The sequence below is a fragment of the Bubalus bubalis genome, chromosome 10 (assembly GCF_019923935.1).
Source record: "Bubalus bubalis isolate 160015118507 breed Murrah chromosome 10, NDDB_SH_1, whole genome shotgun sequence".
NCBI classification, from domain to species: Eukaryota; Metazoa; Chordata; class Mammalia; order Artiodactyla; family Bovidae; genus Bubalus; species Bubalus bubalis.
This window is the reverse complement of record NC_059166.1, coordinates 133,473-147,554: the sequence shown is the minus strand read 5'-3', so window position 1 is coordinate 147,554 and position 14,082 is coordinate 133,473. Positions and strand designations below refer to the sequence as shown.

Genomic DNA, 14,082 nt, shown 5'->3' with positions numbered 1-14,082 from the left:
CCCATGGACTGCAGCCTTCCAGGCTCCTCTGTCCATGGGATTTTCCAGGCAAGAGTCCTGGAGTGGGTTGCCATTGCCTTCTCCGACAAAACCTTCTAGAACTAACACCAAAAAAAAGATGTCCTTTTCATCATAGGGGACTGGAATGCAAAAGTAGGGAGTCAAGAGATACCTGGAGTAATAGGCAAATTCGGCCTTGGAGTACAAAATGAAGCAGGGCAAAGGCTAACAGAGTTTTGCCAAGAGAACGCACTGGTCAGAGCAAACATCCTCTTCCAATAACACAGGATACAACTCTGCACATGGACATCACAAGATGGTCAATACCGAAATCTGATTGTTTATATTCTTTGCAACCGAAGATGGAGAAGCTCTATACAGTCAGCAAAAACAAGAACGGGAACTGATTGTGGCTCAGATTATGAGCTCCTTATAGCAAAATTCAGGCTTTAATTGAAGAAAGTAGGGAAAACCACTAGACCATTCAAGTATGACCTAAATCAAATCCCTTATGATTATACAGAGGAAGTAGCAAATAGATTTAAAGTATTAGGTCTGATAGATAGAGTGTCTGAAGAACTATGGACAGAGGTTTGTAACATTGTACAGGAGGTGGTGATCAAAACCATCCCCAAGAAGAAAAAATGAAAAAAGGCAAAATGGTTGTCTGTGGAGGCCTTACAGATAGCTAAGAAAAGAAGAGAAGTGAAAGGCAAAGGAGAAAAAGGAAAGATATATCCATCTGAATGCTGAGTTCCAAAGAATAGCAAGGAGAGATAAGAAAGCCTTCCTAAGTGGTCAATGCAAAGAAATAGAGAAAAACAATAGAATGGGAAAGACTAGAGGTCTCGTCAGAAAATTAGAGATACCAAGGGAACACTTCATGCAAAGATGGGCACAATAAAGGACAGAAATGGTATGGACCTAACAGAAGCAGAAGATATTAAGAATAGGAGGCAAGAATACATAGAAAAACTATACAAAAACAGATCTTCATGACCCAGATAACCATGATGGTGTGGTCACTCACCTCGAGCCAGACATCCTGGAGTGTGAAGTCAAGTGGGCCTTAGGAAACATCACTACAAATCAAGGTACTGGAGATGATGGAATTCCAACTGACCTATTTCAAATCCTAAAAGATGATGCTGTGAAAGGGCTGCAGTCAATATGCCAGCAAATTTGGAAAACTCAGCAGTGGCCACAGGACTGGAAAAGGTCAGTTTTCATTCCAAGCCCAAAGAAAGGCAATGCCAAAGAATGTTCAAACTACCACACAATTGCACTCATTTCACATGTTAGCAAAGTAATGCTCAAAATTCTCCAAACGAGGCTTCAATATTATGTTAACTGAGAACTTCCAGATGTTCAAGCTGGATTTAGAAATGGCAGAGGAACCAGGGATCAAATTGCCAGCATCCATTGGATCATTGAAAAAGCAAGAAAGTTCCAGAAAAACATCTACCTCTCCTTCATTGACTGTGTTAAAACCTTTAGCTGTTTGGATCATAGCAATCTGTGCAAAATTCTTAGAGAGATGGGAATATCATACCACTTTACCTGCCTCCTGAGAAATCTGTATTCAGGTCAAGAAGCAACTGTTAGAACTGGGCATGGAACAAAGGACTGATTCAAAATTGAAAAAGGAGTACGTCATGGTTGTATATTGTCACCTTGCTTATGTAACTTATATGCAGAGTCCATCATGAGAAATGCTGGACTGGATGAAGCACAAGTTGGAATCAAATTGCTGGGAGAAATATCAATAACCTCAGACATGCAGATGACACCACCCTTGTCACAGAAAGCAAAGAGGAACCAAAGAGCCTCTTGATGAAAGTGAAAAAGTTGGCTTAAAACTCAGCATTCAAAAAACAAAGATCATGGCATCCAGTCCCATCACTTTGTCGCAAATAGATGGGGGAACAATGGAAACAGTGACAGACTTTATTTTCTTTTGCTCTAAAATCACTGCAGATGCTGACTGCAGCCATGAAATTAAAAATGCTTTCTCCTTGGAAGAAAGGCTATGACCAACCTAGACAGCATAATAAAAAGCAGAGACATTACTTAGCTGACAAAGGTCTGTCTAGTCAAAACTATGGTTTTTCTAGTAGTCATGTATTGATGTGAGAGTTGGACCATAAAGGCAGCTGAGCGCTGAAGAATTGATGCTTTTGAACTGTGGTGTTGGAAAAGATTCTTGAGGGTTCCTTGGACTGCAAGGAGATCAAACCAGTTAACCCTAAAGGAAATCAGTCCTGAATATTCATTGGGAGGACTGACGCTAAAGCTGAAGCTCCAATACTTTGGCCAACTGATGTGAAGAACTGACTCATTAGAAAAGACCCTGATGCTGGGAAAGATTGAAGGCAGGAGGAGAAGGGGACGACACAGGATGAGATGGTTGGATGGCATCACAGACTCAATGGACGTGAGTTTGAGCAAGCTTCTGGAGTTGGTGATGGACAGGGAGGCCTGTGGTGCTGTAGTCCATGAGGTCGCAAGGCGTCGGACATGACCGATCGACTGAACTGAGATGATGCTGTGTGTCTCTTGGAATGCTGGTCCAAAGACTGCTCCCTCCGCCCTAACAGAGGGGAGCTGGGAGGACTGTCGGGTGTGTTCAGATAAGGGCACCCATGCCCACCCTGAACCTCGCTCTCTGTCTTTTGTGTGTCACTTAGAGTTAAAGCTCTGAGACATTGGCTCTGAACCTCTGTGCTGTGAACAGTCTTAGATAAAAGGTGGTCATTTCCATGCGGTGTCATATGTGGTTTTGTGAATGTTTTAGTGATTCCCAAGGAGTCACTTGGCAGGCTAGGTCCCTTAATAGCAGTGGTTGAGTGGGAGTACAGAACCTAGTAAAGTTTGTATCTTGGCATGAGCAGCGCAGCATTCACTCAGTTGGCTATTTTTTAATGTAATGAAAACCTTGGCCAAGAGGATTACATAGAAATTGGGTTGTTTTATTTTTAACAACATGAAGAATACTCAGATCTTCTTTTTTAAAATTTTTTGTGTGTATGAAATTTAGGCTAAGATGAACTTGCTCCTAAACCTGCAGTTAATGAGCATTTGCTCTGGGCCTTGTGTTTTATGGAGAATGGTTTTTGCTCTAGGGAGCTCAGTTTTCCGGGACTCCAGCCAGAGTGCTGCCTGAGTGGGGCGCAGTGGTTGGGGAACATGGGAGGCTCAGCTGAGAGGGAGGGAAGGGGGGCTCGCCAAGTGTGGGCACAGGAGGTGGCGTCTGCGGTGGGCTGGGGGAGTGGTGGAGGGGAGTGGGGGCAGAGCAGAGCATGGCCCAAACGCAGAGGGGAGAAAGGGTGAGGTGAGCTGCGGCTGAGTGGGGCATGGCAGCTGACTGGGCCACCTGAGCTTCTGTAGCAGTTAGTAATCTAGCAACAGACAGACGTGCCTTTATTCTAGATTATTCCTACCAGCTTTCTGATTCATCTGACATAACACTAGTCTTAATTGTTGCGTAAAGTAGTGAATTTAAGAGCAGAAAGGACTGTCATATTCCTGCTCCCTGAATGTTCTCTGGGACGGTAGGAGGGTGATAGGGAAGGAAAGCAGGATGCTGCAGGAGCCGTCTCGGTGGTGACTGAGAGGTCACCTCTGCCCTCAGTGATCACCTATCCAGGTTGTCCTGCCACCCACCACTCAAGGTCATCATTCTGGTGGGACTGGATGGATGACCATCCGATCAGAGGGTAGGAGATCCACTGCTGGATGCCCGAGGCCCCGTGGTGACCTTGGATGTGAGAACTCACTGTGCTCACCGGTGTGGAATTGGTCCTGCCGAGGTGGCTCTCGTGCAGTGTTGGTGATGGACTGGTACGCACGTCCACTGATGCAGCTGTCTTTACTCAGGTGGTTCCAGCACCGGCCCCGCTGTCAAGGAGTGGTTTGTGTACTCCGGGAACCCACTGAGGCAGCCGGACCTCGTCAGGCCGCTGCAGATGAACATTCCAGGTACAGACTGCTGCTAAATCGCTTCAGTCGTGTCCGACTCTGTGCGACCCCAGAGATGGCAGCCGACCAGGCTCCCCCATCCCTGGGATTCTCCAGGCAAGAGCACTGGAGTGGGCTGCCGTTTCCTTCTCCAATACATGAAAGTGAAAAGTGAAAGTGAAGTCGCTCAGTTGTGTCCGACTCCTAGCGACCCCATGGACGGCAGCCCACCAGGCTCCTCCATCCATGGGATTTTCCAGGCAAGAGAACTAGAGTGGGTTGCCATTGCCTTCTCCACCAGGTACAGACAGCCTTGATTAAATGTCAGAGTTGTTCACCACATGATGCAGTAATGATCTCTGTGGAAACATACTTTTCCAGAACTGCACACACACTGATTTTCATTTCTACCGTGGGTCCAGGAGTGGTGTCCCTAATGAAGTTCTAATACAGCAGAGAAAAGGGCATTATACAGACCTCTCCAGGCCCAGTCTTCTGAACCACCCTGCCTCACTCCCCTGCCTGCTGCCCAAGGTCCACGCCAGGGGGAGAAGGAAACCAGGACCCCCTTAGTAAGCAGCTGCGAGTTAGCACGGTTGCATTCTTGCTGCTCTGCTTGGGGCGATTATTGTCTTGCTTCCACGATTGAAAGTGGGCTTGATGGATTGGGAAGAGGAGGTGAAGGAAGGTGTTCAACTGTAAAAGTAAGTTTTTTTCAAGGGCCAGTGGGAGGGGAGGAGAAAACAGAGTTCTCCTAAAAATTAGTCGAAATAAGTTCTTCCTGTGGGTTCTTAGTATCTGGAGAAGGCCAAGCGTGTTCGACTGTAAGAGACAGGGTTCTACACACAGACACTTGAAGAGAGGACAGAGTTTGGGGCTTATTTTAGTGGCCTTTCTTATTGTTTCACAAAATAAATACTTTCCAAAATTTTTATATTCCATTTTTATATGCTTTAAATTCAAGTCACTATTGTGTTCTGTCACTCAAGCCTATAATTTACCAAATAAGAAACATTGTGAAACATATTTCTTATAAGTGGAATTGTACAAGGAGAGAAGTTGAGGGAATATTTTCTAATTCTCTCAGTTGATAAGGGATATACTCAAACCTAAATATTAGTATTTTAGTATTTCAAACCTAAAGGTACTTATCACAAAAACAATTTAAGAATGACACATTTTACAGCAAGAAGTACTTTTAAAGAATACCCAAAATCATTTCCCAGAAATGTTTTAATATATATATATATATGTAATTTTCATTTTATAGTATCGTTCCAGAAATAATGTAGAAAGGGAATATGTGGCCTTTCATTATTATATTACGAGTTCATTTTAGAGGCCACTCAATATAAGGTTTTAATAAACTCTAAAGCTCACTTAGTTGTTGGAGAGACTGCTTCTGAGGCTTGTGGCACGTGCTCCTTGGCACTGCTGAGCTGCAGGTGTGTGCGTGCTGCACACTGGGACTGCGCCCGGGGCCTGTGCTTCCAGAAGGAGCCGGAGCCCCGCCCACCCGCGGAGGGCGGTGTGCGTCTGCCATCTCTAGGACCCTGGAAGTGGGGCCTTGAACCCGTGTTGCAGGTGATTCACATGAATGACTGTTCACACTTATGTTAATAACAATACAAAATGATAGGATTTTTATATATAAATCTTCTCTATATCCATGAGGAAAAACGCCAGATGGTTTTTATTTTAGACTCATTTGGAAGCTGGATCATCCAGGTGCCTATCTCATGGTTTTCCAGCACCCTGACAACGTGTATGTTAAGAGCAGTGGACTCCTGCTGCTTGATCCTCACCTTCTGCAGGCCCTCAGAAGGGTGTACCTTGAAATTTGGCTTCCTTTCCCCCGACCTGCCCCTCACAGGGTCCCTGCATCTGTGCCTCATCCTCAGCCGCCTCCCTTACTGACACGCTGCATTTTGTGCAGCAAGTCTTGACCACACAGCAGGCAAGCATGTGACATAGCTTTTTATCTCCCAAACTGGATATTCTTCTTTAGGCAACATGTAGGTGATTTTTTCTGTCTTCACAGAGCCTCTTTTTGGTCATTTTAAGCATATCCTTATTTTATAAAGCTCGGAAAGCTGATTGCACACATCTAATTGGTAGTTTGTCCATCTGGAATGATTTTTAAAGCATTCAAGAATCTGAGAGTAAGCTTAGTATTTCTTGGCTGTATAAAGACGTGACTCACCAGCACCTTGCAGATCTTCTTTTATAAAATGAAACAAGTTGTCATTCACAGAAATTACGTCCTTCCCAGTCCCTTTGGGCAGCACTCTTGGGACTTGCTCATTTCTGAGAAGCTCTTGAGACTTTCCTGTCTGTGAATTCACACAGAAGCCTTTGCCAAGTAAAGACATAATTTGACTTGTGAAGCTGATATGTTTCAGGAGCAATGCAAGTAGGACCTATAGACAAAATCTCATCTGCCCATGGAACTCTGGGTAAAGTGTGGGGGCCACCCTTGATCCTTTCTGGCAGTCATGCAATTTTCTCATACTGTGAAATGTTTTCATTTTGCTGTTTTTGACTATTTAAAAATGTGAAAATCATTCATTCATAATTTCTGCATATAAAACCAAGGAAAATGTATCTTACACAATTTTGGCAGCTGTTTCTTTTGCACAGTGTACTTTGAAAACCACTAGTCCAGGAAAGTAAGAGAGCCAACTACCAGAGTAGACCAGTGGTGTTCTCTCCAAGCACCCCGTCACAGCCGCGTCTGTCTCACTCCCTCGGACAGCACAGCTGAGCACAGGAAAAGAAAGCCCCCCCTTTCCCGCACAGTATAACTGTTTAAAGAAAGAGGAATGTTTTCAATGAAATACATATATGCTGACCTTTTAGGATTTCTGCTTGTTTAAACCAGGAAGTTCTGTTAATGTTTACTTTCCAGTTGCTTTAAGTGTAAAAGCCCAAGGAAGTCAGCAAGGAAACAGGTCAGTGCCCTTTACTTCTTTACTTAGTTTCTGAGAAGCGTCTTATAACTTGCTAGTACAAAGAATAATGGTAAATGGACTTTTTTTTTTTTTAAACTAGGGGGAACGCCTAGTTTGAGACAGCTGTGGCTGAGCCAAGAGCCAGGAATCCAGGCCCAGCGCTTGGACACACTGCTGGCCTGCTTTGACCTGTCATCCTCACGAGAAGAACTGCAGGCAGTTGAGCGCCCCTTTCAGGCGCTGTGCTGCCTCCTGGTCTACCTGTTCGTGCAGGTAACGCCCCTCCTGGCCGTGGCTGCTGCAGTCACCCCTCGCTTCTGGCCCTTGACTTTTGCGGGGTATGGTGGTCTGGGGTGTTGCTGAGGGCTGGTCCCCTGCCCCGTCTCTGCCCAGTGTCTGTTTCATAAAAAGTGAGGTCTCTGTGTGGCCGTACATTTGAGGAGCCCTGTCAGCTGCTGGCATAGAAGTGGGCTCTGCACCTCCCTGTGATAGAAGCTTGAGGTGTCTGCCAGGTCCAGGCCGTGGTGCACTTTGCTCACGATGGCCCAGCTTTGTGGAGCGTGGGCTGTCCTGTGTCCCTGTTTGGATGGTGGTTGCCACAAACATGGGGCAGGTAAGCCACCCTCAGTGAGGTTTAATTTACTGCCTTCGCACTGGTTTCACACGCACCAGGACGGACTTTTGTTTTGAGTAGAACTTTCCTTTATTTGCACCAGACTCAGCAAAGTATAAATCAGTAAATGATCGCAGGATTATTTAATGTTTAAATGAAAAATACATTTCTTTTGCTACTTTTACTAAATGTGCATGCATGTATTATCAGTTAATGCTTTCTTTCCCTTGTTTATGAATCTGCAGGTGGCTAAGGTGGACACAGTGGGGGTTGGGAACTGGTCGATGACCAGCAGCTGAGTTTTCTCCTCCAGGAGAATAAGCGGTTTCTTCTCAGGACTGTGTGTGAATATATGGATAGTGATATTTGGATATGGATATATCCTTGGATAGCCTTGTGTTAGCACTCTTAGGACTACATTTTGCATTTCTTTTTCCCTCAGGAGAGAGAGGTCCTTGAGCCCATTCGTAGTCATTTGACACAGCTCTGCTTTCTTGTCAGCTGTGCAAGTGACTGTTGGCTATGAAAATCCACTTCCAGAAGGAAAATATCCCAAATCACAGAATAGTCACTTTACATCCCACGTATTTATATACACCTGAGGCTAGACAAGTATCAGAAGGAAAATTTCCACTTTTACCTTCTTAGTACTAGTAATTACCTTTAAATGAAATCTTTTTAGTATAAGTCAGCATGAGATAGACTCATTGTTGGTTGACTTTAAAGGATACATTCAAATTGCAACTTTTAAAATAGAAAACAAATCAATGCATCAGTGTTATCCCTTAGATTAAAAGGTACTATACTGCGTTGCCGGAGAAGGCAATGGCACCCCACTCCAGTACTCTTGCCTGGAAAATCCCATGGACGGAGGAGCCTGGTAGGCTGCAGTCCATGGGGTCTCTAAGAGTCGGATACGACTTAGCGACTTCACTTTGACTTTTCACTTTCATGCATTGGAGAAGGAAATGGCAACCCACTCCAGTGTTCTTGCCTGGACAATCCCAGGGACGGGAGCCTGGTGGACTGCCGTCTATGGGGTCGCACAGAGTCGGACACGACTGAAGCACTTAGCAGCATACTGTGTTGTTATCCATAAGGATAACTATTCTCTCTTTAGATTAATAACTATAATCTCTTTAGATTAATAAGGCTAAAATGGTATACTTTTGTATGCTGCTGCTAAGTCGCTTCAGTTGTGTCCGACTCTGTGCGACCCCATAGATGGCAGCCCGCCAGGCTCCACCGTCCCTGGGATTCTCCAGGCAAGAACACTGGAGTGGGGTGCTATTTCCTCCTAGTTAAGCTTAAATTAGGTGCCACGCAGGATGAATGCGTACTGTTTAGTGCACACAGCGTACAAAGAAACAAAGCCCTGGTTTGCTGACCGTTGGGTCCTAACTTGGTTATGTATTCACTTGGAGTCCAGCCTCCGGGTTAACATGTTTATTAGAGGCTAATTTGAGAAACTTTTCCGGAAGGGTAATTTTGCATCATAGAAAGTTTTCATATATAATAATCTCTACTAGGTGAAGTTTTTAAAAAATTGGTATTACTAAGAATCTTGTCTCCTCTGATATGTTATCAGTTGAGTTCAGTTCAGTTGTTCAGTCGTGTCCGACTCTTTGTGACCCCCTGGACTGCAGCACACCAGGCCTCCCTGTCCATCACCAACTCCTGGAGTTCACCCAAACCCATGTCCATTGAGTCGGTGATGCCATCCAACCATCTTATTCCTCTGTCGCCCCCTTCTCCTCCTGCCCTCAATCTTTCCCAGCATCAGGGTCTTTTTAAATGAGCCAGCTCTTCACATCAGGTGGCCAAAGTATTGGAGTTTCAGCTTCAACATCAGTCCTTCCAATGAACACTCAGGACTGATCTCCTTTAGAATGGACTGGTTGGATCTCCTTGCAGTCCAAGGGACTCTCAAGAGTCTTCTCCAACACCACAGTTCCAAAGCATCAGTCCTTCGGCACTCAGCTTTCTTTATAGTCCAGCTCTCACATCCATACATCACTACTGGAAAAACCATAGCTTTGACTAGATGGACCTTTGTTAGCAAAGTAATGTCTGCTTTTTAATAAGCTGTCTAGGTTGGTCATAACTTTCCTGCCAAGGAGTAAGCGTAGATTTGCTAATTACAAAGATGGTGGCAGAGTATGAAATCGATAAACTGAAAAAGTATGGTTTTTTTTTTTTTTTCTGCATTGTTGGCATGCAGAATCTTAGCTCCCCAACCAGGGATCAAACCCATGTCCCCTGCAGGGGTAGCACAGAGTCTTAACCACTGGATCACCAGGGAAGTCCAAGAGTGATTCTTTTTTTGTAGGCTGGTTTTTTAAAATCAGCTTTCTGCAAAAGATGCTAATGGCAAGAAGTAGAACTAACTATATGCCAACAAACCTGTCTAAGATAGAGGTGAGGGCTTATGAGTTTAAAACAAAATATTCTCTGCTTGGTCTTGCTTTTGTAGGTTGAGATCTTTTTTCTTGGTCACGAGTGCTGTGCATTTGTAGATTTCTTGCTTTTTCTGCAGCATAATTATAGCTTCATTTATACAAAGGCAACTTTGTATAAAGTTGGAGTAAAGGTAGAGATAGATGGTGACATTTGGTGGCTGAGCCCCTGACCCTGTGAGGAGGGCGTGGAGGTGCTGCTGTGACCGGGCCCCACCCATCTGTGTGCTCCGCCCCCTCATTCCCAGGCTCTGTCTCTCTGTGTCTGTCTCTCCTTGCTTCTCACTCACACTTTGGTTGGACTTTTTGATTTCACAAAGGATGGGAGGAGTTGCATATTTGGGGAATCCTAGTTTCTAATATGGAGAAGGCAGTGGCATCCCACTCCAGTACTCTTGCCTGGAAAATCCCATGGACAGAGGAGCCTGGTGGGCTGCAGTCCATGGGGTCGCTAAGAGTCAGACATGACTGAGTGACTTCACTTTGACTTTTCACTTTCATGCATTGGAGAAGGAAATGGCAACCCACTCCAGTGTTCTTGCCTGGAGAATCCCAGGGATGGGGGAGCCTGGTGGGCTGCCATCTATGGGGTCGCACAGAGTCGGACATGACTGAAGTGACTTAGCAGCAGCAGCAGCAGGTTTCTTATAAATGGGGATCCAAAGACACAGTTGACATCTGGGGCTCGCAGGCGTGGGTGTTTGTCCCAGCTCTGATCACCCTAGCTCAGGCTAGCTGTGGGTGCTTTCTGTCTGCAAACCCCACAGTTGTCAGCTCTGGAAATTTGTGTTAACCCTTGATGACCTACATTGCTCCAAGGCTCAGATTTGGCCATAGCTCAGGCTTCCCATCGGAGAAGGCAGTGGCACCCCATTCCAGTACTCTTGCCTGGAAAATCCCATGGACGGAGGATCCTGGTAGGTTGCAGTCCATGGCGTCGCTAAGAGTCGGACACGACTGAACGACTTCACTTTCACTTTTCACTTTCATGCATTGGAGAAGGAAATGGCAACCCACTCCAGTGTTCTTGCCTGGAGAATCCCAGGGACGGGGGAGCCTGGTGGGCTGCCGTCTATGGGGTCGCATAGAGTCGGACATGACTGAAGTGACTTAGCAGCAGCAGGCTTCCCACAGGCGTTCTGGAGCATTCTGCCTTGCTCATGAGTACCAGGCTCTGCTGCCCAGCCTGGCTCTGGTTGACGTGGAGATTTATACACCAGGGACTGTGGATAGGGAGAGAAAAGACCCCGCCCACCTCCAGGGATGTCTCTTCTGCCCTTGGTGTGAGTGTGTGTATATGAGTGTGTGTGCTCTGCTGCCCCAGGCGTGTGTGTGTGTGTGCTCTGTTGTCCTGGGTATGTGCATATGTGTGTATGAGAGGGTGTGTGCTCTGCTGCCCTAGCCGTGTGTGTGTGTGTATGAGAGTGTGTGTGATCTGCTGCCCCAGGCATGTGTGTGTATGCTCTGTTGTCCTGGGTGTGTGTGTGTGTGTGTGTGTGTGTATGCTCATGTGTGTGCTCTGCTGCCCTAGGTGTGTGTGTGTGTGTGTATGCTCTACCATCCTGGGTATGTGCATGTGTGTGTATGGTCATGTGTATGTTCTGCTGCCCCAGGTGTGTGTGTGTATGCTCTGCTGTCCTGGGTGTGTGTGTGTGTGTGTGTGTGTGTATGAGACTGTGTGTGCTCTGCTGCCCTAGGTGTGTGTGTGTGTACACTCTACCATCCTGGGTATGTGCATGTGTGTGTATGGTCATGTGTATGTTCTGCTGCCCCAGGTGTGTGTGTGTGTGTGTGCACACAAATGTGCACATGCACTCTCCTGTGCCTGTGTGTGTGCTTTGCTGCCCCGAGCGTGTGTGTGCTTTGCCTCCCGCATTGTGCGTGTGTGTGTGTGCACATGCATGCTTGGCTGTTCATGTAAGAGTGTGGGTGCCTTGCTGCCCCAGGGAGGTATGTTTGCTTTGCTGCTCTGAGCATGCACGCATGTATGTGTATGCACACATGTGCTGTCCAGAGCCTGTGTGTGTGCTTTGCATGTTTGTGTGTGCGCACTTGGGCACATGCTATCCTGTGTGTGTATATGTGTGCACTTTGCTGCCCTGAGCATGCGCACATGTGCATATATCTGTGTATGTATATATACGTGTACATGTGCTGTCCTGTGTAGGTGTGTATTTTGCTGCCATGACCGTGTACGCATGTGTGTGTGTGTACATGTGCATGTGCTGTCGTCTGTGTGTGCACTTGCTGCCCTGAGCATGTAAGCATGTATGTGTATTGTGTGTGTGTACATGTGCATGCACCACGCATGTGTGTGTATTGTGTGTGAGTACATGTGCATGCACTGCCCTCTGCTTTGTTGCCCTGAGTATGCACACGTGGTATGGGTGCACATGCATGTGTGCGTGTTTGTATGTGTGCATGTGTGTGTGTGCATGTGCAGTATGTGCACACATGCTGTCCTTTGTGTGTGTGTGCACTTTGCATGCATGCATGCATGTGTATGTGTTCATGTGTGTGTGTTTGTACGTGTGCACGTTGTCCTCTGTGTGCACATTGCTACCCTGAGTGTGCATGCGTGTATGTGTTTGTGTGTGTATGTGCATTCACTTTTGCTCCCCTGGGCACGCATGCGTGTGTGAGTGTACATGTGCACACATTGGTGTGTGTGCTTTGCTGCTCTGAGCGTGTATGCACGTGTGTGTGTGTGTGTGAATTTGTACATGCGCACATGCAGCCCTGTGTGTGTGTGCCCTTTGCTGCCGAGTGTGTGTGCACGTATGTGTATGTGCACGCGCTGTCCTGTGCCTGTGTTCTCCCAGGGCTGATGCTGGCTCTCTTTCCATGCAGGTGGACACTCTCTGTCTGGAGGATTTGCACGCCTTCATTGCGCAGGCCCTGTGCCTCCAAGGAAAGCCTACCATGGAGCTTGCAGATTTGCAGGTACTGATTGTCACCACCCTGGGGATGGCCCGCCTGACCACAGGTGTGACGCACTTGCCAGCATTCTGTAAATTTGGTTGGTGTTTCACAGGAAAGGTTCCATGACTCACTTACTTTGTAACTGGAAAGTTTGCCTTCTGATCCCCTTGACCCATTTGGCCCACCTCCTACCCCTCCCTCTGGCAACTCTGTTTTTTGTATCTGTGAGTTTGTGTTTTTTGGGTTTTGTTTTCAAATTCTACATAGAAGTGAAAGCGTGTCATTTGTCTTTCTCTGACTTATTTCCCATAGCATCATGCCCTCAGTTCATGTAGTCACAAATAACAAGGTTTTATTCTTTTCTTATGTTCCATCGTGTGTGTGTGTGTGTGTGTGTGTGTGCGCGCGCACGCACAGTGCACACACACTCATTGATGGACACTCAGGTTGGCCTGCTTGTCTTGCCTGTTGTAAATAGTGCTGCAGTGAACATGGGAGTGCATATCTCCTCAAGGTAGTATTTTCATTTTTTGCAGATAAGTCCCAGGAACGGAATTGCTGGATCATATAGTATTTCTGCTTTTAATTTTTAAGAGCCTCCATACTGTTTTCCACAGTGACCTCACCAATTTATATTCCCACCAACAGTGCATAAGGCTCCCCTTTTCCTCGCATCCTCTCCAACATTTGTTCTTTCTTGTCATTTTGCTGTGGCCATTCTGACAGACCTGAGGTGGTAGCTCACTGCAGCTTTGATCTACATTTCTCTGATGATCAGCAGTGTGGGCATCTCTTCATTTGCTTGTTGGCCATCTACATATTTTCTTTGGAACAAGGTCTGTTTGGGTCTTCTGCTGAATTTAAATCAGATTGTTCGGTTTTTTGGTTGTTGAGTTGTATAAGGTATTTATGTATTTTGAATATTTACCCCTTATCAGACAAATGTTTTGCAAATAATTTCTCCCATTCAGTGTGTTTTCTTCTCATTTTGTTGCTGGTTTCCTTTGCTGTGCAGAAGCTCTTTTTTCCTTTTCTCCTTTTCATTTTTATGAGGTATAGTTGATGTACAATATTATATAAGTTACAGGTATACACCACAGTGATTCACAGTTTTAAAGGTTATACTCCATTTATAGTTTTTACAGTTACTGTAAAATATTGGCTTTATTTCCTGTGTTGTACA

General features: G+C 45.8%; 1 protein-coding gene across 9 annotated transcripts in view; it reads left to right on the top strand.

Annotated features, from left to right (window-relative positions):
• The window catches only part of FAM120B (family with sequence similarity 120B), a 68,820-nt gene that overhangs the window by 30,523 nt on the left and 24,215 nt on the right, over nt 1–14,082 (top strand). For all 9 annotated transcript variants that reach the window (XM_044923963.2, XM_044923961.2, XM_006076028.4 and 6 more), the window contains exons 4-6: nt 3,877–3,978; nt 7,009–7,181; nt 12,828–12,920. In XM_044923963.2, coding sequence (XP_044779898.2) covers nt 3,877–3,978; nt 7,009–7,181; nt 12,828–12,920 — 368 coding nt within the window. The remainder of the gene's footprint in view (nt 1–3,876; nt 3,979–7,008; nt 7,182–12,827; nt 12,921–14,082) is intronic.